The sequence below is a fragment of the Eriocheir sinensis genome, chromosome 59 (genome assembly GCF_024679095.1).
Source record: "Eriocheir sinensis breed Jianghai 21 chromosome 59, ASM2467909v1, whole genome shotgun sequence".
NCBI classification, from domain to species: Eukaryota; Metazoa; Arthropoda; class Malacostraca; order Decapoda; family Varunidae; genus Eriocheir; species Eriocheir sinensis.
The window spans coordinates 1,761,223-1,780,397 of NC_066567.1; the positions used below are offsets into that span (position 1 = coordinate 1,761,223).

General features: G+C 45.1%; 1 protein-coding gene across 14 annotated transcripts; it reads left to right on the forward strand.

The window, feature by feature from the left end:
• LOC126985334 (protein bicaudal D-like) lies at positions 1-19,059 on the forward strand. Of its 14 annotated transcripts, none has more exons than XR_007738552.1 (18): positions 1-314; positions 1,358-1,498; positions 1,703-1,917; positions 3,248-3,501; positions 3,840-4,006; positions 4,316-4,477; positions 4,887-5,072; positions 5,343-5,452; positions 5,798-5,910; positions 6,408-6,511; positions 6,632-6,773; positions 7,382-7,512; positions 8,103-8,220; positions 8,744-8,924; positions 9,923-12,407; positions 12,484-15,024; positions 15,180-15,276; positions 15,440-19,059. XR_007738552.1 is itself a non-coding variant. In XM_050840090.1 (15 exons), the coding sequence occupies exons 1-15, from the start codon at positions 120-122 to the stop codon at positions 10,035-10,037; spliced, it is 2,334 nt and encodes a 777-aa protein (XP_050696047.1). In that variant the 5' UTR covers positions 1-119; the 3' UTR covers positions 10,038-12,469. The 14 variants fall into 14 exon arrangements, 1 of the variants encoding a protein (XP_050696047.1); XR_007738554.1 differs by having other exon boundaries at positions 15,180-15,244; positions 15,408-19,059; XR_007738558.1 differs by having other exon boundaries at positions 12,484-14,958; positions 15,116-15,187; positions 15,351-19,059.
• The last annotated feature ends 116 nt before the right edge of the window (positions 19,060-19,175 follow it).

Below are 19,175 nucleotides of genomic sequence, written 5' to 3' on the forward strand. Positions count from 1 at the left end.
CTCGCCCTGGCCGGAGGAACATCAACATGGCCCTGCTGGGGACCTCCTCGGGCTGACATTATTTACGTTTACCGCTCATCCCCGCCATTAATACGCGCCACAACCTCACAGAAGACAAAATGGAGAACGTGGACACTTTACAGAAGGAGGTGGAGCGGCTGCACTTGGAGTTGGACCAGACGAGCAGCGAGAAGAAGCAGGCGGCCCAATATGGACTGGTCTTGCTGGAGGAGAAGGAGAATTTACAGCAGCGATGCGACGACCTGGAGGCGCTCTACGAGAACACCAAGTCGGAACTAGAGAGCACGAGGGAGGTAAATAATGGAGGGACTGGAGACACGGAGGGAGAGAGGGAAATGGAAGGGGGCGTCAACCTGAGAATTTTCGTATTTTTTGATATTTTTGTGTATTTCTCTTATGTGTTTGTGTGTGCGTGTGTTTGTGTGTGTGTTTGGAGAGAACGAGGGAGGTGAGGAATGGAGGGAAGGGGGAGAGAGAGAGAGAGAGAGAGAGAGAGAGAGAGCATAAACCAGTGTATCTCTCTCTCTCTCTCTCTCTCTCTCTCTCTGTGTGTGTGAGAGAGGTAATGGGAGGGGTCACACCTGTCATACTAATTAGCCCTTGTGACCAGGTGTTTCAGTGCCTTTGCTCATTAGTATTCCTCACCTGTTTTGTTCTTTTAATCCTCATCCTCTTTCTTCTTCTTCTTTGTCATCATCTTGTTTTTTTACTTTCACTTTTTTATTATTTCTTCCTCTTCATTTTTTTAACTATTTTTTTCTTATTATTATTATATTTTCATTCTTCTTTTCTTTCTCTTTCATTATTTTCTTTTATTTCTTAGTCTTGGTTCAAGAGTTGCTTTCCTTTCTGTTATTTTTCCTCTTATATCACCATTTTATCCTCTCATGTTATATTCCTTGGTCTAGTGGAAGGTTTCTATCTCCAACCTTCTTCCTCTTCTTCCTCTTCTTCATCCTTCCTTCCCTAACTGCAATAACTAATCCTCAACTTTCAACATTCAAGTCTAGGCTACAGTTACTTCTAAGTGCTGAACTCTCCTCCTTCTAATTACCTTTTCTAACTATTTCTGATATAACTTTTAATTCTATTGTTTTTCTAATATTACTATAAACTGAAGTTATGCCATTTTAATTGGAAGACACATTCAACCAGTCACTATATGTCAATTGTGTTAGTAGTGTTGCCTGCTCGCCTGACTGGAGTGTCTGACTGTTACTTTTGGGCCTTGCCTTCCCTGCCCAGTCTTGGCTGGTTGCTGGTTGGTATGGCCCTACCAGGTGAGAATCAATAACAACATCAATAACCTAACCCAACACTACCCCCTTTTTTTCAGGCGCTGGCCAAGTTCCAGACGACCCACCGCGTGACGACAGCCAGCGGCATCGAGACGGAGGAGAGCCTGCTGTCAGAGTCCGCTGCTCGGGAGACGTCGCTCAACTCACAGATCATTGAGTTGGAGCTGGAGGCCAAGCAGGTGAGTCATCTGCCATCTGCCACTGGAACCCTCAACTCATTTATAAATTGAATCGACTTATTTTGTTGCGTTGGGGGTAAACTGAATACGGAGTGGCTGTCGAGCGGATAGAGTGGGCAATCTCGTAATGAGCTAATAGGCTTTCTGTTGTCTGCATTTCTGTGTTCCCATGTTTCTTATTATTCCTGTTCTTCCATTCCTCAGTGCCGTGCCGAGCTAGAACGCGTGCAGAGCGAGAAGTCCCGCTACTACACTGAGCTTGCCGACCACCTCAAGGAGAAGGACATATCAGACCATGAGAAGAAGCAGCTCAAGGCCGAACTCAAGGACCTCAAGTTCAGAGAGACACGGCTCTTCCAGGACTATGCCGAGCTGGAGGACGAGAACATCACACTCCAGAAGCAGATATCCAACCTTAAGTGAGTGGAAGAGAAGCTGGAGGAGGAGAGTTGGTGATGATGGTGGTGGTGGAAGGAGAGGAAAGGAATAGAGAGGAGAGGAAAGGGAAGGGAAAGGAAAGTAAAAAAGAGGAGGAAGAAGAGGAGAGGTGGTGATGATGGTGGTGGAGGGAGAGGAAAGGAATGGAGAGAAGAGGAAAGGAAAGAGGAGGAGGAAGATTTTTTATTGTTTGGGAAGAAAGAAAAAACAAACACACACACACACACACACACACACACACACACACACACACACACACACACACACTTAGGGGCTTTTAATACCATATGGGTGTGCATTTCTCTCTCTCTCTCTCTCTCTCTCTCTCTCTCCCTACATGCATTAAGGAGATTGGAGGAAAGTTTTGGGTGTGGCTCCTCCTCCCCCTCCTCCTCCCCCTCCTCCTCCTCCTCCTCCTCTTGCATGTAAATTTTTCTCTCCTCTTTTCCCTCTTGTTTTCTCTTCCTCCTCTTCTCTCTGGTGTAAATTTTCCTCTCCCTCCCTCCCCTCTTTTTTTTTTCCTCTCTCCCTCTCTCTTTCCTGGAACCTGCCATTATCTGATTAAATACTCTCTCTCTCTCTCTCTCTCTCTCTCTCTCTCTCTCTCTCTCTCTCTCTCTCTCTCTCTCTCAGGTATTAATGAGGTGTGTAACAACCTTGCTAATTAAACAGGTCAGGAAATGTCTGTTTGTACGTATGTGTGTTTTATTTATTTATTTTTTCTTTCTGTCTCAAGTGTCTGTTTTTTATTTTTATTTATTTATTTTTCTCTCAGTCTGTCCATCTGTCTAGCTTTCATCCCTTTCACTGTCCCTATCCGTCTCTGTTTCTCTGTCTGTCTGTCTCTTATAATTCATTGCCATTTCTGTCTGTCTAGGTTTTTCTCTCTCACTGTCCCTCTGTCTCTGTCTGTGTTATAATGTATTGGCATTTCTCTGTGTCTAGTTTCTCCCTTTCTTACTCTCCCTCTGTCTGTCTATCTGTCATTATATTTTAACATCCTCCTCTGTTACTACTACTACTACAATCCCTTCCTCCCTTTCCTTATATAAATCTCAAGTAGTTTATATTTATCAACAGACAGACAACCTCGCTGTCTTCTCTTTAATGTACCGTCAAACCAACGGATTTCAACGTCTTCTGGGTAGGCTGATGGTATTATACGGTTAAATATTTGGGTATCCGTTAATTTTTCCTTGCGTATTTACTTGCCCCCACACAATGCCATCCTAAAGGTCGGATCCACTTCCTTCCTTTTCCACATCTTCGTAAACACCAACACTAGGCTAACCATCGCTCACATCCCGACAGATCCTCACAGGTGGAGTTCGAGGGCGCCAAACATGAGATCCGCAGGCTACAGGAGGAGACGGAGGTGCTCAATCAACAGGTGGAGGAGCTCGCCAACCTCAAGAAGATCGCGGAGAGGCAGATGGAAGAGGCGCTGGAGTCCCTGCAGGCGGAACGTGAGGCCAAGTACGCACTGAAGAAGGAGCTGGACGGACGCATGAATTCTGAGTCCATGTACAACCTCTCGAACCTGGCGATGAGCATGAAGCTGTCAGGTGAGGGGACGAAGGCATTCACATCTGGTTCTGTTGTCAGTTTTAACTCGTCCGCTGCGATTGGTTTGGCCTTCACTGGTAGCCTGGTGATATATAGCTAGTCCCAAGTCTTTCTCTGCCTCTGTGGTGGATAGTGGAGTGTTTCCCATGTGATATTGCCATGCTGGATATCCCCTCCCAAGGTGCAGGGCTTTACATTTTTCTTCATTGAATTGTAGCAGCCACTTTTTGCTCCATTCCTGTAGCTTGGTGATGTCTGCTTGTAGGAAATCCACAGTCATAGGGTTAATACAGGCAAGAATTTCCAACCACCACATTAACCACCATCTCCACCACAGGGAGCACGGACTTCGGCGAGAGCGATGGCGAGGATGACACCCCAGTGCTGCGTCGCCTGGAGTCGGAGTTGATGAGCGCTGGAGGGGGAACGGCCGAGATGGGGGGTGACCTCTTCTCCGAGATCCACCTCAACGAACTGCGCAAGCTGGAGAAGAAGCTGGAGGAGGTAAGCTTAGGGTGATGGTCTGAGGTGCTTGTTCTTTCCTCTCCTTCCTCCTCCTCTTCTCTCCTCTTCCTCCTCACTCATTCACTCACACTCCTTTACTGAACACTCTTTCTTGAACCTCTCCTCCTCTTCCTCTTTATCCTCCTCCTCCTCCTCCTTCTCTCCTCTCCTTTCCTCCTCCTCTTCCTCCTCACTCATTCACTCACACTCTGTCTTGGCCCTCTCCTCCTCCTCTCTCTCTCTGTATCTTCTCATCTTTCTTCCTCCTCCTCCTCCTCCTCCCTCACACAAACCCCATTCCACCCTCAGGCAGACCACGAGAAGTCCCAGCTCACCACCAACCTGAAGGAGAGTCAGGAAGGTCTGGAGAAGGCACGCGGGGAGCTTGACGCCCAGCACGCCCGGGTCTCGCACCTCCTGGGACACATCTCGGCACTGGTGAAGCTACATGAACAGGAGAACCCCAACCAGGTAATGCTCTTAAGGGGGCACTCTGCTATTTTCCCTTGATGTTCTTAAAGGGGGGCACTCTGCTATTTTTCTTTGATGTCCTTTTAGGGGTCCTGATAATAACTATGAACACACACCTTTCACTAGAGTGTTTGAATGGGTAGTTAGATAAGTAGTAGAACACACTATGCAACACACACACACACACACACACACACACACACACACACACACACACACACACACACACACACACACACACACACACACACACACACACACAAGGAAGGGAATTGACCTCTCTTTTGGCCACTCCTCTGAACTCTTTTTACAGGAGTGGAGATTTGCAGGCTTTTCTTCATCAGTTTTCTTTTTAACCACCTTTGATCTGTTTACCATAAAAAAACCATCATCGTCACTCTCCCCGCAGATGAACGCAGAGGACTCGGCCAACCTCGTGAGTTTCCTGGAGAAGCAGAAGTCGCGTTACCAGGTTGCAGCGCGGGAGATCACCGAGCTGAAGAAGAGCCTGGCCGAGATACAGAATTCCGACGGGGGCACGGCCAGCGACGCAGTGCAGCAGCTGAGGAACGAAGTGGGGACGCTGAGGGCAAGGGTGAGTGTGGGGGGGTCTGGGTGTTATTCTATATTTGGGTGTTGCATTGAAGTCAGTCAGGGAGGTTATCAGATTCAGAAATACTATATGAATGGAGTTGTGTTGTTTGAGTTAGAAAATGTTATCTAATTTAGGCATTCCTTAATCAACTCTTCTTTTTTTTTTTTTTTTTTTTTTTTCCTCTCCCTAAACTGTCTCTTTGCTCTACGTCACCCTCTCCCTCTCTCTCTATCCCTGCTCCCTCTCCCTAACCATCTCCTCCCCACACAGCTGATCGACGCGGAGCAGAAGTCCATCGACCTCGGGAATGACGTCAGCATCCTCAGCCAGATGATGAACGGCCGGGAAGGGTCACTCTCCATCACCAGGAACGACCTTGGGTGAGATTCTGGAGCATATTCTTAACCATATCGGCGCCTCACTTTGCCTGTTTGAAAAGCCTCTCTTAGAAGTTGCTTGGGATTTTCATGGATTTTTTTTTTTTTTTTTTTTTTTTTTTTTTTTTTTACAGCCCAAAGAGCAAGTCAAGCGCAACAAAAACAAGCTGTAAAATATAAAAAAAAAGCCCACTAACTGTTGCTCTCATATAGCGATTAGAATAGAGTGACCAAAAGAGAGGTCAATTTCAGATAAAGAGGTGCCTTGATACATTGTTTTGTGACCCTAGTGGTAGTTTGACACCTTAGTGCAACGTCTTCAAGCCTCCTTCCATCCCCCCCCCACAGCACCATCAGCGAGGAGTTGGCGCAGCTGTACCACCACGTGTGTACCGTCAATGGTGAGACTCCCTCCAGGGTTCTCCTCGACCACAGCAAGCAGGGACACACCACGGACAAAGGTGCGTCATGTGTTGTGATGTGTTGTAATGTGTTCTGTTCCTCTTCCTTATCTACTACTACTACTACTACTACTGATAATAATAGTACTCAGCTAGCTACCTCTTCTTCTGTTGTTCTCCTCCTCCTCTTCCTCTTCCTTCCTTCCTTATGGCCAAGCAGTTTATCTTAATCCTGATATGTTTATAGTAAAGGTCAGTTGTTTCATGTCCCTGTTTAAACTGTTTCTGGTGGCGAGTTTCCTTTGTTTCTGTGTTTGTTTTCTTCCCTTGTTCCTGTGTTTCCTTCCCTTGCTTCTGTGTTTCCTTCCCTTGTTCCTGTGTTTCCTTCCCTTGTTCCTGTGTTTCCTTCCCTTGTTCCTGTGTTTCCTTACCTTGTTTCTGTGTTTCCTTACCTTGTTTCTGTGTTTCCTTCCCTTTTTCTGTGTTTCCTTATGTCTAGCAACTCTGTCTTAATCCTCAAACTGTTTCTGGTGGTGATTTTGTCCATTTCTCGGCAGGCGATGGAGAGAGCACCAAGCCTTCCTCCCCCACCTCAGCCGCCGTGTCCAACCTGGAAGCCCTTCGCTGCAAACTCCGAACAGACGTCACCCTCTCGGACTTTGTGAGTGGATGCCGTGAACTTTACCTAGCCTTATCCTGGACTGTCACTCTTAAGCCATCTCCTTTGCTGTAAAAAAGATATATAAATAAAATAAAAATCTACAACCCTCATGTGCCGCAGGTTGACAACAGTGACCCAGCGGTGGTGCGTGAGATTGTTGACACCATCGTGGACCAGATCCGGCACCTCAAGAAGTCCGTGGAGCACACCATTGAGCTCAGCAAGGAGAAGGGGCTCGTCAGGGAGTCTGCGGCGTCCGACAGTGAGTTGGTTTACCTATTCTGTTCATGTCGTTTTCTTCGTTCTCTGTTAACTATCACCTTTAATGTCCGTTTCTCTTGTTATTTTGTTCCCGTGACTGTCTTCCTTTCCCTTAAACCCTCCATTGCTACTTGGAAAAAGAAACTGTACCAGCTTTTTAAATTCATCTCTCATCCCTTTTAAACTCCTCTCATCTCTTCTTCTGTTTCCTATTACCTTTTATGTCTGTTTCTCTGGTTATTTTGTTCCCTTGCCTGTCTTTTTCCTTTCCCTTAAACTCTCCAGTGCTACTAGACAAAGGAGACATTGTACCAGCCTTTTAAACTCCTCTCTAATCTCTTCTTCTGTTTCCTATTACCTACAGTACTATGTCTGTTTCTCTTGTTATTTTGTTCCCTTGCCTTAAACTCTCCATTGCTACTAGACAAAGGAGACATTGTACCAGCCTTTTAAACTCCTCTAGTCTCTTCTTCTGTTACTATGTCTATTTCTCTTGTTATTTCGTTCCCATGACTGTCTTTTCCTTTCCCTAACTCTCCATTGCTACTAAAAAAGAATAAATTGTACCACCGTTTTTAAACTCCTCTCTTATCTCTCCTTCCGTCCCAGGTGGTCTAAGCGAGAGCGAGGTTCAGGAGCTACAGGAACAGGTCATCAAACTCAAGTCCCTGCTGTCCACCAAGAGGGAGCAGATCGCAACACTCCGCACCGTGCTCAAGGCCAACAAACAGACCGCAGAGGTGACCACATGCTGTTCTTGGGTGTCTGGGGGCCTGGGTGTTATAGTAGAGGTTATTGATTGGAGTTAGGATGCCCTTTAAACACTGTTCCTGGTTGACTGTGGTATGAAAAGAGAAATCTACTTGAAGCTCAGTTAGGAATGGGAAAGAAAATGAAGGTTAAAATGACATTAGGCCATCAGATAGACTGCAGAGGTGATGTTTACTTTTTTTTTTTTTTTTTTTTTTTTTTTTTTTTTTTTTAAAAAAAAGGAGACAGCTCAAGGGCACAAAAAAAAGGAAACGGTAATAAAAAAAAAAAGCCCGCTACTCGCTTCTCCTAAAGTTAACTCTATTCCTGGTTGCTTTGGGGGTCTGGGTGTTATACTAGAGATTATTAAAAGGGGCTTAAAGTACTGTGTTATCCTGCCAAGTCTGTCGTATGCATCAGAGAGAGGGAGAGATTGAGACACTTCTGCAGCGGCCACCCCCCTGAGGAGTCATAGACATTAGATAGATAGATAGATTCAGGTTAGTGTTCCGAGTGGACAGAGTGAAACAAAACCTTCCCAATCAGTTCCAGCAAGCACTAACCTTCCGTCCATTCCCAGGTGGCCTTGGCAAACCTCAAGTCCAAGTACGAGACCGAGAAGAGTATCGTCTCGGAGACCATGATGAAGCTGAGGAACGAACTGCGTCTGCTGAAGGAGGACGCTGCCACCTTCTCCAGTGAGTGCCGGGGAAGAGGAGGAGGAGGGGGAGTGTCAGGGAAGAGAAGGAGGAGGGGGAGTGCCAGGGAAGAGGAGGAGGAGGAGGAGGAGTGCAAGGGAAGAGGAGGAGGAGGAGGAGGAGGAGGAGGAGTGCAAGGGAAGAGGAGAAGGAGGAGGAGGAGGAAGGAGAGTGCCGGGGAAGAGGAGAAGGAGGAGGAGGAAGGAGAGTGCCGGGGAAGAGGAGAAGGAGGAGGAGGAGGAGGAGGAGGAGGAGGAAGAGGAGAGGGGAGGAGGGGAAGAGGAGGAGGAGGAGGAGGGGGAGTGCCGGGGAAGAGGAGGAGGAGGGGGAGTGCCAGGGAAGAGGAGAAGGAGGAGGAGGAGGAGGGGTAGTGCCTCTTGTAGGATGGTGGAGGAGAGGGGAAGAAAAGAGAAGGGAGTTTGGGAGTGCTATATAGGGCGGGAGAGGGAAAGGGAGAGCTAGGAGTGATGGGAGGGGCAGTGTCTCTCTCTCGCTTGCTCACACACGTTCCCCCCCTCATTAGGCCTGCGAGCGATGTTTGCCGCCCGCTGCGAGGAGTACGTGACCCAGCTGGATGAGGTGCAGAGACAGCTGGTGGCGGCCGAGGAGGAGAAGAAGACCCTCAACTCCCTCCTGCGTATGGCTATCCAGCAGAAGCTCGCCCTCACTCAGCGACTCGAGGACATGGAGTGCGACAGAGAGAGGTGAGTGCGTGCATGTGTGTGTGTGTGTGTTGTTCTGTTTATTCCTGTCGTCAACTTCTCTGTCTCCGTGTTCGTCTTCTTGTTTGAGTAGTTGATTGTTCTTTGTTCTTTTGTTCTTGAGGTTCTGAATCTTGGGGAGGCTTTGGCATAACCTCTTAGCAATGTTATAAGAAGATGAAGAGAAAGAACTGTGATAAAGCACTTAGATTCACAGGGCCATAACCAGAGCTGTTGAAAGGGGGTGTTTCCATGTTACCGGTTGCCTGTAAAATGTACCCTAAGCATCCTCTTCCTGCCCCTCACTCCCCTGCCAATTCATCTCTTCCTCCTCCTCCCCCTCACATCCTTGCCAATCCATCTCTTCCCCCTCCTCCTCCCCTCCCGTCACCTCCTCCTCATCCTCCTCCATCTCACATCCTTGCCATTCCATCCTCCTTCTCCTCCTCACATCCTTCCCAATCCATCTCTTCCCCCTCCTCCTCCCCTGACAAATCCTCCCTCCCTCCTCCTCACATCCTTCCCAATCCATCTCTTCCCCCTCCTCCTCCCCTGACAAATCCTCCCCTCCCGTCGCCTCCTCCTCATCCTCCTCCATCTCACATCCTTGCCATTCCATCCTCCTTCTCCTCCTCACATCCTTCCCAATCCATCTCTTCCCCCTCCTCCTCCCCTGACAAATCCTCCCCCTCCTCATCCTCCTCCATCTCACATCCTCCATCCTCCTTCTCCTCACATCCTTCCCAATCCATCTCTTCCCCTTCCTCCTCCCCTGACAAATCCTCCCCTTTTGTCACCTCCTCCTCCTCCTCCTCCATCTCACATCCTTGCCATTCCATCCTCCTCCTCCTCCTTCTCCTCCTCACATCCTTCCCAATCCATCTCTTCCCCCTCCTCCTCCCCTGACAAACCCTCCCCTTTTGTCACCTCCTCCTCCTCCTCCTCCTCCTCCTCCTCCTCCTCCTTACCCCCCATCACCACCACCTCCTCCTCCTCCTCAGGTTCAACATGCGCAAGCACACGGGCAGTCGGGGTCGCGCTCACAGCTCCCGCTTCAACAACCAACCCCACGGCTCCTCCACCCAGCACCACTACCAGCGACGGGACAACTACTAGACCAGCACTCCCCCCAACCCCCCTCGCATCACCCCCCTTCGTCTCACCCCTCCCGACCCCCCCCTACACACCCCTTTCCAGTCCGTATATCGCTAGGTCAGTTCAGTCTTATTTTGCCTCTTTTGTAGTCTTTCCTATCCCTTTCACATTTTTTATTAGTCCTCCCTGATTTTATTTTTCCCATTTTATTTTCTCCCACTTGTTCCTTTCATTTTTCCGGTCATTTTTGTTACTTTACCGCCATGCCCTTCTCTGTTTTCCTCCTTTTTTTTAATCCTCTTTTTTCCTACCCATCCGCCCCATCTCAGCTGTTCCCGCCATTCTTGTTCCACCGTTCCGTGGTCTCACTCCTTGGTTGTATTTATTCTTTGCTCCGTCGTGGGTCCAGGCAGTGAGTGAGGTGGACTGGTGTTGGCCATACTGCGTGTGGTTTTATTTTATTTTAGTCTGTACGCAACTGAGTCTGTTTGTGTTCTCCCGGCTGTCTCCTTTCGTCTGTTTTTAATTTCCTCCTCGGTAGCTATGCAGCCTTGTCTCAAAGAGTAGTATTTTTATGATGTGTTTGTCCGGCAGAATCACTTCATTGACAGAGGGGGCCTCGGCACACCTCCTTAAGTCGTTCTACCTGTGTTTTTATGGTCACACGGCACCTGATTGTTTGTGTTCACTGCACGTTGCTCGGGGGAATTTTAGCGTTAAATTTGGACACCTGGCAGCACTGTACAGCTTTATGTATCTCAGCACTCACTGGGTTTTATTTATTTATTTATGTCTTGCGTTGTTTGGAATCTCACAGGCTTCAAGTGGTGGGTGAGCATCTGTGTTGTGGCGGCCGTGAGCTTGTTGACGGCACTTTGGTTTTTATCACGTAGCAAAGTTGCGGCCATTCAGCTTTATGAGACAACAGAGGCTTTGGCAATTGGACCATTTTAAGCAGGCAGTTTCCTTTTATTGGTGTGTTATAATTCTGCCACGGTTCACTGGGGCAGTTTTAAGCTGCATGAGATGACAAAAGCTTCACCAATTTTACGATTTTAAACGGGGACAATTTCTCTTTATTGTTTTGTATTTGTGTTATTTTGACGCAGTTCACTTCAGGAGTTTTACCATAATAAGTCTGGATAGTTTTATTTGTATTATAGTGACATTGTTTTTGCCGGCAGTTTTACTCAAGACACATACGTTATTGGCATTGGTAGTCTGATACAGTTGACGGTTTTACCATAATAAGCCCAGACACTCGTTTTATTGTCATCATCGTTCTGACACGGTTCGGGAATGTACTTAAACCCGCCAGGCCTCTTGCACCAAAGCCTTCATCTGTGCACCCAACCAGCAGCTACTTGTGACTAGGGAAGGGAAGGAGTGGCCGAGGAGAGAGCCAGAGAGCATTGTTGTACTTACCCCACGAAGGCCTTTCTCATGCTGGCCTTTATAGTCTTGTAAGGCAGTGATGGTGGGTAGCATGTGTTGTGTGTGGCAATGTGCTGTTCAGGTCCTGTCAGTGCTTAGGTAAGGTTTGGATTTTTTTAAGGCCTGGTGGTTGTACAGGCAAGCGTTTATAGTGGTGCCAAGTTGCTTGTCTCATGCTGCCTCCCAGAGCTCATTTTTGATCCTCTTTAGAGAGAATCTAGAGTCTGGGTTGACAGGTGGTATTCAGGACATCATGTGGGTAGTTTTGGGCCACTTGGTGATGGTTGAAAAATTGCCAGCTTGTTTGTAGTGTTGGGTGGGATGTGAACCTGTGTCCACGCTGACCACTCATCCACCACCTCCCACACACTGTTACTCATGCCACCCTCCCATCAGTGCGCCGAGACTTTTTACTCCAAGGGGAAGGAAGGCAAGTGAGGAGAGAGTGTGTGTGAGACTTGCCTTGCCATCCACCTGTATATTATTAGTGTGTGTGTGTGTCCCGTGTCCTGTCCCGTCCCTCCCTCCCTCCCTCCATGCAGTCCCTGTCTGTTATTAACTCCTGTGTTCTTGTGTGTTAGCCTTTGTGGCCAATATTTGGCTGATAGAGAGAGAGTGTGTGTCTGTATGTGTGTCTAACCTTGGCTCATGTTCCGAAACGCTCTGAACTTTTGGTACGGTTATATTTTCAAAGACGGCAGGTCGGTTTGGTTCTTCAGGGGTCAGAATTATTGTACAACTTATCAATAGAGTCTTATAATGCCCCATAAAAGAGGATTCCAAGCTCTTGTTACATATATATTTTCAAAGACATCAGAGGTTGGATTTGATCATGGGTGTTGTTTTCCTCTAAGTGGCATCAAATCATTGTAAAACTTGTCAATAGAGTCTTATAATGCCCCATAAAAGAGAGGATTCCAAGCTCTTGTAACATATATATTTTCAAAGACATCAGAGGTTGGTTAGATCATGGGTGTTGTTTTCCTCTAAGTGGCATCAAATCATTGTAAAACTTGTTCAAAAGACATCAGAGGTTGGCTAGATCATGGGTGTTGTTTTCCTCTAAGTGGCATCAAATCATTGTAAAACTTGTCAATAGAGTCTTGTAAGGCCCCCAAAAAGATAGATACAAGCAATATAGGTCAAAAAGTAAGAAAACGGAACAGCCACGAAAAATTTGACCTTCCACGCTAGGCTTTCAAACTCGTACATAGGTCTCGAGACATTTTAGAACTTGAGCTTGAGTGAGTGAGTGACTGTTCCTCGGTAGCTATGTTAAGTTTAGCCCTATTTAACAAACCTCTACTTAACGCAAATTGGATTTATTATTATCATTATTATTATTATTATTGGAGTATTATATAAACCTTACCGAACATTTTTATATAAACCAACTTTTTGTTTTATTTGATACCTTTTTTGTCATTGTTTTTATTAACGTTTGATACGGCAATATTTTTTAAAGAGTCGAGAGTTGATTTTTATTTTGGTAATGCGATTTTAGCTTCTGTAAATGAGATACTATACAAGGGAATTCAATACCTTTTAGTCTTTATTTCTGTCATTATTTCATACGACAATTTTTTCTAGCAGTCGAAGGTTAATTTTTATTCTGGTAACATCTATTAACTTCTGTATTTTTTATTTATTTATTTATTTATTTTTTTTACATCCCCACCTATAGCGCCAGATGGTCGGCCCAAACCTGTCATGGCGCAGGCAGGTTTTATAGTGGCGCCAGTTATGCTTGGCTCATGCTGCCCCCCGGAACTCATTCTTGATTCACTGGACAGCTTCTTCTAGAGTCCGGGTTGATGGGTGGTCTTCTGGACAGCATGTGGGTAGTCTTAGGCCACTCGGAGGTGACTGAAAAATCCCAGGTGGTAGCGTGGGGATTCAAATCGACATTGTCCATGGCGCAGTGAATGTGAGCCCAGCACGCTAACCACTCAGCCACCTAATCAGTATACTAATAAGGTTTTGATATGTGACGAACTCTTGGATATAGTAACCTGATGTCCCCTCGATTAGTTTGCCATATAGAGAGGGTTTGGGAGTGGGCGAAGCCATATCAGTGACGAGAGAGAGAGAGAGAGAGAGAGAGAGAGAGAGAGAGAGAGGCAGCATTGGTGATATATTCATAGATAGCTTTTGAGAAATAACCCAGTGCCCCATAAAAGAAGAAGAGGTGCTGTGTTGGTGATAAACTAGAGACAGAGAGAGAGTTATTTAGTGTCGCATAGAGAGAGTGTTGGTGATATATTAATACTTAGTAGCTTGAAAGACAATGTTTAGTGCAGTCTAGCGCTTCAGAACGTAATCATCTGGCTTGTATAGGGAAACTGACTTGTTCGTAGAGTGAAATGGTGGAAAAAGTTTGGGTCAGCTTCTTGTTATATTTTGTCAGGACTCTCAGTTGGTGGAGTTAGTTGAGGTTTAGTGTTTTATATTACTCCTGAATTATGTTTCCCAGTCATTCTCACCTTCAGATAATCATGTTTCAGTCTTGTTCAGTGATTGTGTGTGTGTGTGTGTGTGTGTGTGTTTCTTATGCAATATTGTCAGGTCCCTCATTTACTAGTGTTGGTTGGGTTTAGTGTTGCATTATATCAGCCATGAATTATCTGTTTCCAGGGCATTTCCACCTCCAGATTATTGGTTTTCAGTCCTGTTCAGTGATGTTACTTGTGTTGTGTTTGTCTATATTGATGCAGCTGGTCATAGTGAAAGGCATTGTCACTCTATATACCTCCCAAATCATCACTTTTCCAGTCGATTTTCCCTCAAGATTATCACGTTTTAGTCCTGTTCAGTGATGTTGTGTGTGTGTTTCTTATGCAGTTTCGTCAGGTCTCACAGTTTCTGGTGTTGGTTGAGGATCAGTGTTTCATATTTGTTTTCCAGTCGATTTTCCCTCAAGATTATCGCGTTTTAGTCCTGTTCAGTGATGTTGCGTGTGTGTTTCTTATGCAGTTTTGTCAGGTCTCACAGTTGCTGGTGTTGGTCAGGTGAAGCATTGTATCATGTCACTCCTGAATCATCTCTTTCCCAGACGTTTTTGCCTTAAGATTATTGCGTTTCAGTCTTGTTCAGTGGTGTTGTTTGTGTTGTTACGTGTGTGTTTCTTATGCAGTTTGTCAGGAGTTGAAGTTAAGTGTTGCGTCATCTGTTTCTGGGGCATTTCCACCTCCAGATTATTGGTTTTCAGTGTCTATTCAGTGATGTTACTTGTGTGTGTTGGTGTGTGTGTTTCTTATATAGTTTTTCAGGTAGCACAGTTGTTGGTTGTATTGGAAAGCTCTCTATCGCTCTGTTTCACCTCCAGATGGTCAGCTTTTCAAATCAATTGCATCTCAGGATTATCATTTTTCAGTCTATATTCAGTGATGTTACTTGTGTGTGTATGTGTGTATGTTTCTTGTATAGGTTTTTCAGTGGTATTGAAAAGCTCCCTGTCACTTTATTTCACCCCCAAAGTATTGTTTTCTCAAGGCATTTTCATCTCGAGGTCATTGCGTTTCAGTCAGTTCAGTGATGTTACTTGTGTGTGTGTGTATGTGTGTTTCTTGTATAGGTTTTGCAGGTCAGTCGTTGGTTGTTTTGATGAGTTCGACGCTTTGTTTCGACCCCAAGGTATCGTTTTCTGAAGGCATTTTCATCTCGAGGTCATTGCGTTTCAGTCAGTTCAGTGATGTTACTTGTGTGTGTGTATGTGTGTTTCTTATATAGTTTTTCAGGTAGCACAGTCGTTGGTTGTATTGATGAGTTCTCCGACGCTTTGTTTCGACCCCAAGGTATCGTTTTCTGAAGGCATTTTCATCTCGAGGTCATTGTGTTTCAGTCTATTCAGTGATGTTACTTGTGTGTGTGTGTGTGTATTTTTCTCATATAGTTTTTCAGGTAGCACAGTTGTTGGTTGTATTGATGAGTTCTCCGACGCTTTGTTTCGACCCCAAGGTATCGTTTTCTTCAGGCATTTTCATCTCGAGGTCATTGCGTTTCAGTCAATTCAGTGATATTACGTGTGTGTGTGTGTTTCTTGTTTTTCAGTGGTATTCAAAAGCTTTCTGTCACTGTTTTGTTCTCGTTTTCTGAAGTCATTTTCCAGTGGTTCATTGTATTGTGCCGTGAGTTCGTGTGTGTGTTTCAGTAGATACATCCTTTTTTCCGTCACAGCCAGTGTACATATCTCCTTTGTTTTGACGTCCCAGCTTCCTTTCCGTGTCATTCGGCTCATCTGTGGACATTTTCTAGGCATAACGGTGTTTTTTAAGGGCCGGTGTATGTGTTAGCCTGCCGGTAGATATGCAGGCAACTCACCCTCGACAGTGTGTGTGTGTGTGTGTGTGTGGCGCGGTGCTGCTGCTGTGGTAGGACCCTTGTGGCATCTCTCAATGTGTTGCGGCAGTGTAAGTCTTGACTGATGGTGAGGTGATGCACACTGGCAAGTATACTATGGTGACTCGGTAAGGGACGGGTCAGACTAAGAATGTAGGGTCGGAAGTGTTGTGCCTTACAGCGGTGTGTGAGATATGAGACATTGTAGCCTGCAAAAGAAAGAGAGATAGATAGAAAGAGAGAGAGAGAGAGAGGAGTCCCCTGGCTGCCCACGACAATGCTAGAGTATATATGTAGATCACTGTGTTGGATGACGTAGCACTTGCCGAAAAGAACTGTATAGCAGATTGCACTTATCATACCACTGAGCATCCTTGTATTATCTCAAGCTTTCATTTGTCAAGTATAAGGGAGGGACTGACGATGCTTAGAGATATGCGTGTCGGGATGATTTAGTTTGCGCTGAAAAAGTTGTGTAGGAGATTGTATTTATCACACCACTCAGCAGCTTTGTACGTCATAACACAAGCTTTCATTTGTCAAGTATAAGGGAGGGACTGATGATGCTTAGAGATATGCGTGCGGGGATGATTTAGTTTGCGCTGAAAAAGTTGTGTAGGAGATTGTATTTATCACACCACTCAGCAGCTTTGTAAGTCTTAACACAAGCTTTCATTTGTCAAGTATAAGGGAGGGACTGACGATGCTTAGAGATATGCGTGTCGGAATGATTTAGTTTGCGCTGAAAAAGTTGTGTAGGAGATTGTATTTATCACATCACTCAGCAGCTTTGTACGTCATAACACAAGCTTTTATTTGTCAAGTTAAAGAGGAAATGACGCCAGGATATCGCTGTTTACGGAAAGATTTTGCACTCGCTGAAGAGAACCGTGTAGGAGATAGCATTTATCACACCACTCAGCAGCTTTGTACGTCATAACACAAGCTTTTATTTGTCAAGTTAAAGAGGAAATGACGCCAGGATATCGCTGTTTCCGGAGAGATTTCGCACTCGCTGAAGAGAACCGTGTAGGAGATCGCATTTATCACACCACTCAGCAGCTTTGTACGTCATAACACAAGCTTTTATTTGTCAAGTTAAGAGAAGAAATGAAGCCAGGATATCACTGTTTACGGAGAGATTTCACACTCGCTGAAGAGAACCGTGTAGGAGATAGCATTTATCACACCACTCAGCAGCTTTGTACGTCATAACACAAGCTTTTATTTGTCAAGTTAAAGAGGAAATGACGCCAGGATATCGCTGTTTACGGAGAGATTTCACACTCGCTGAAAAGAACCGCGTGTCAGGCTGTCTAGTGCACTGTTCCACCAGCATCATATTATCGCAAGCTTTTATTTGTCAAGCATAGAGGAGGTGTTGATGCTAAGGAATCAACATGGTGAAAGGATTTAGCACATGCCTGTCACTGGTAGACGTTACATATTTATTGCAAGTGTGAACTCCGAGGGGAAGAGGAGATGATCAGTGTTTGACTCCCTCGAATCTCACCGATTAATTTCCTTCACTGTGTTCGTATAGAGTTCTTAGCCGACAAAACGGTACTTGATTACATTCCGTCGCCTGCTTGTCCAGAGAAATTACGTGTTTAAGCGATGAGTCCATTGGTACAGAGGATTTACGTATACAAGCGACGACTCCATTGGTCCAGAGAAATTATATGTACAAGCGCCGACTCCATTGGTCCAGAGGAATTACGTATACAAGCGATGACTCCATTGGTCCAGAGGAATTACGTATACAAGGACTAATTCTCCATTCGTCCAGAAATTATGTATACAAGAACTGACTCCAATGGTCCAAAAATCACGTATATAAACATTGATTCTCCATTGGTCCAGAAAAATTGCATATATGACTACTGATTCTCCATTTGTCCAGATTAATTACGTATACAAGGACTGACTCTCCGTTGGTCCAGAGAAATTACGTATATTATAAGCAATGATTCCTTTATGTCACTGATTGTCCGAGGAACTTTAAAACCACTTCTGTCGCCTGGTTTGTGCAACGATTCACTTGATTCCGTCTCCGCGTTTGTCCGTAAAATTCTAATAACTAAAAATTTGTTAAGTCCATTACGACACTGTCCCAAAAATTTACAAAACCGAACCCCTTCCGTCACTCTTGTATGGCCACCAGGTATGACCCCTTCCTGTGCATACCTGCCTGGTGGATCGTCACACCTGTACATGGTTCGTTAGTGTTACTACAGGTGGGAAACTCGACAGGTGGAGAGAACCAGGTGTTGAGTCCTATACAGATGGAAGGGAAAGCTGTGTGTATGTACGTATGTGTGTTTGTCCTTCTTAATGGTATCGGTCCTTGGAACTTCATCCCTCCGCAGAGAGAGAGAGAGAGAGAGAGAAGGAGAATTGCTTACGAAAACGATATAGTTACGTACCAGTTATACCGTAAGTGTTTTATAATATATAGATAGAGAGACCATTTATAAAAGAATATTAGGCGTGCGTGTCTGTGTGTGTGTGTGTGTGTGTGTGTGATTTCGTAGGTAATTTATTCCGCGCTTAAAAAAAAAATTACTTAGCGGAAAAAAAAGGAGAAAGTTACCAGGAAATAATTACGTGTGTGTGTTTGCGAGTTCGTCTTTATTTCCCTACGACCTTACAAACTAATTCCAAGTGAGTTCGAAACGAGAATTACAACCGGACAAGAAAAATACCGAGAGAAAATGCCAAGGCTACATGTCTCCTAATTCCCGGTCTATTTCTACACCATCCAAGAACCATAAATTCCCAATCGAAACCAAGGGAAAATACCAACAGACATTCCTACGACTAATGCTCCCAAATTCCCAGTCAACTTTTATGCTATTGAAAAAAAATCTGTTAATGCCCAACTGAGCTGAGTATTTGTATTAACCCAAAAATTTATGTGGAATTATTTAACCCACCAAGAAAGAAAGAAAAATGCGGAAATTATCTCATTTTTGTACTGCGACGTAATTCTCAGACCGAAGGAGAAAGAAAGGAAAGGAAAGGAAGGAAAGAAAAATATAACCCAACCGACTAATTTGTAACAGAGACAACCAAAAGAAAGAAAGAAAGAAAGAAAAAGAAAACATGGTAATTCTCACTTTTGTACTTAGACGTAATTCACAAACCAAAAAAGAGCGAACTGATGGAAAGAAAGGTCAAACAAGCGGTCTATCTAGATTCTTAAGGCAGAGATTGTAAAAGTATTTGTACATTAGTGATATCATACTTTACAATAAAACAAATATTTCCTCTCAATATTTCCCTAAAACCTTCACCCGTCAGGAAAGATGGATGTGGTGTGGATGAGATGAGTGGATGCTGGATGGTGGGGATGTTTGGTAAATCTTCTGTAGCTGGTGGATCATG

Bases quoted from the DNA above. Each gene is read 5' to 3' on its own strand.
- LOC126985334 (XM_050840090.1), top strand. From the start codon at position 120: ATGGAGAACGTGGACACTTTACAGAAGGAGGTGGAGCGGCTGCACTTG. The intron at 4,007-4,315 runs GTAAGCTTAGGG...TTCCACCCTCAG, and splicing joins TGGAGAAGAAGCTGGAGGAG to GCAGACCACGAGAAGTCCCA. The intron at 5,073-5,342 runs GTGAGTGTGGGG...CTCCCCACACAG, and splicing joins TGGGGACGCTGAGGGCAAGG to CTGATCGACGCGGAGCAGAA.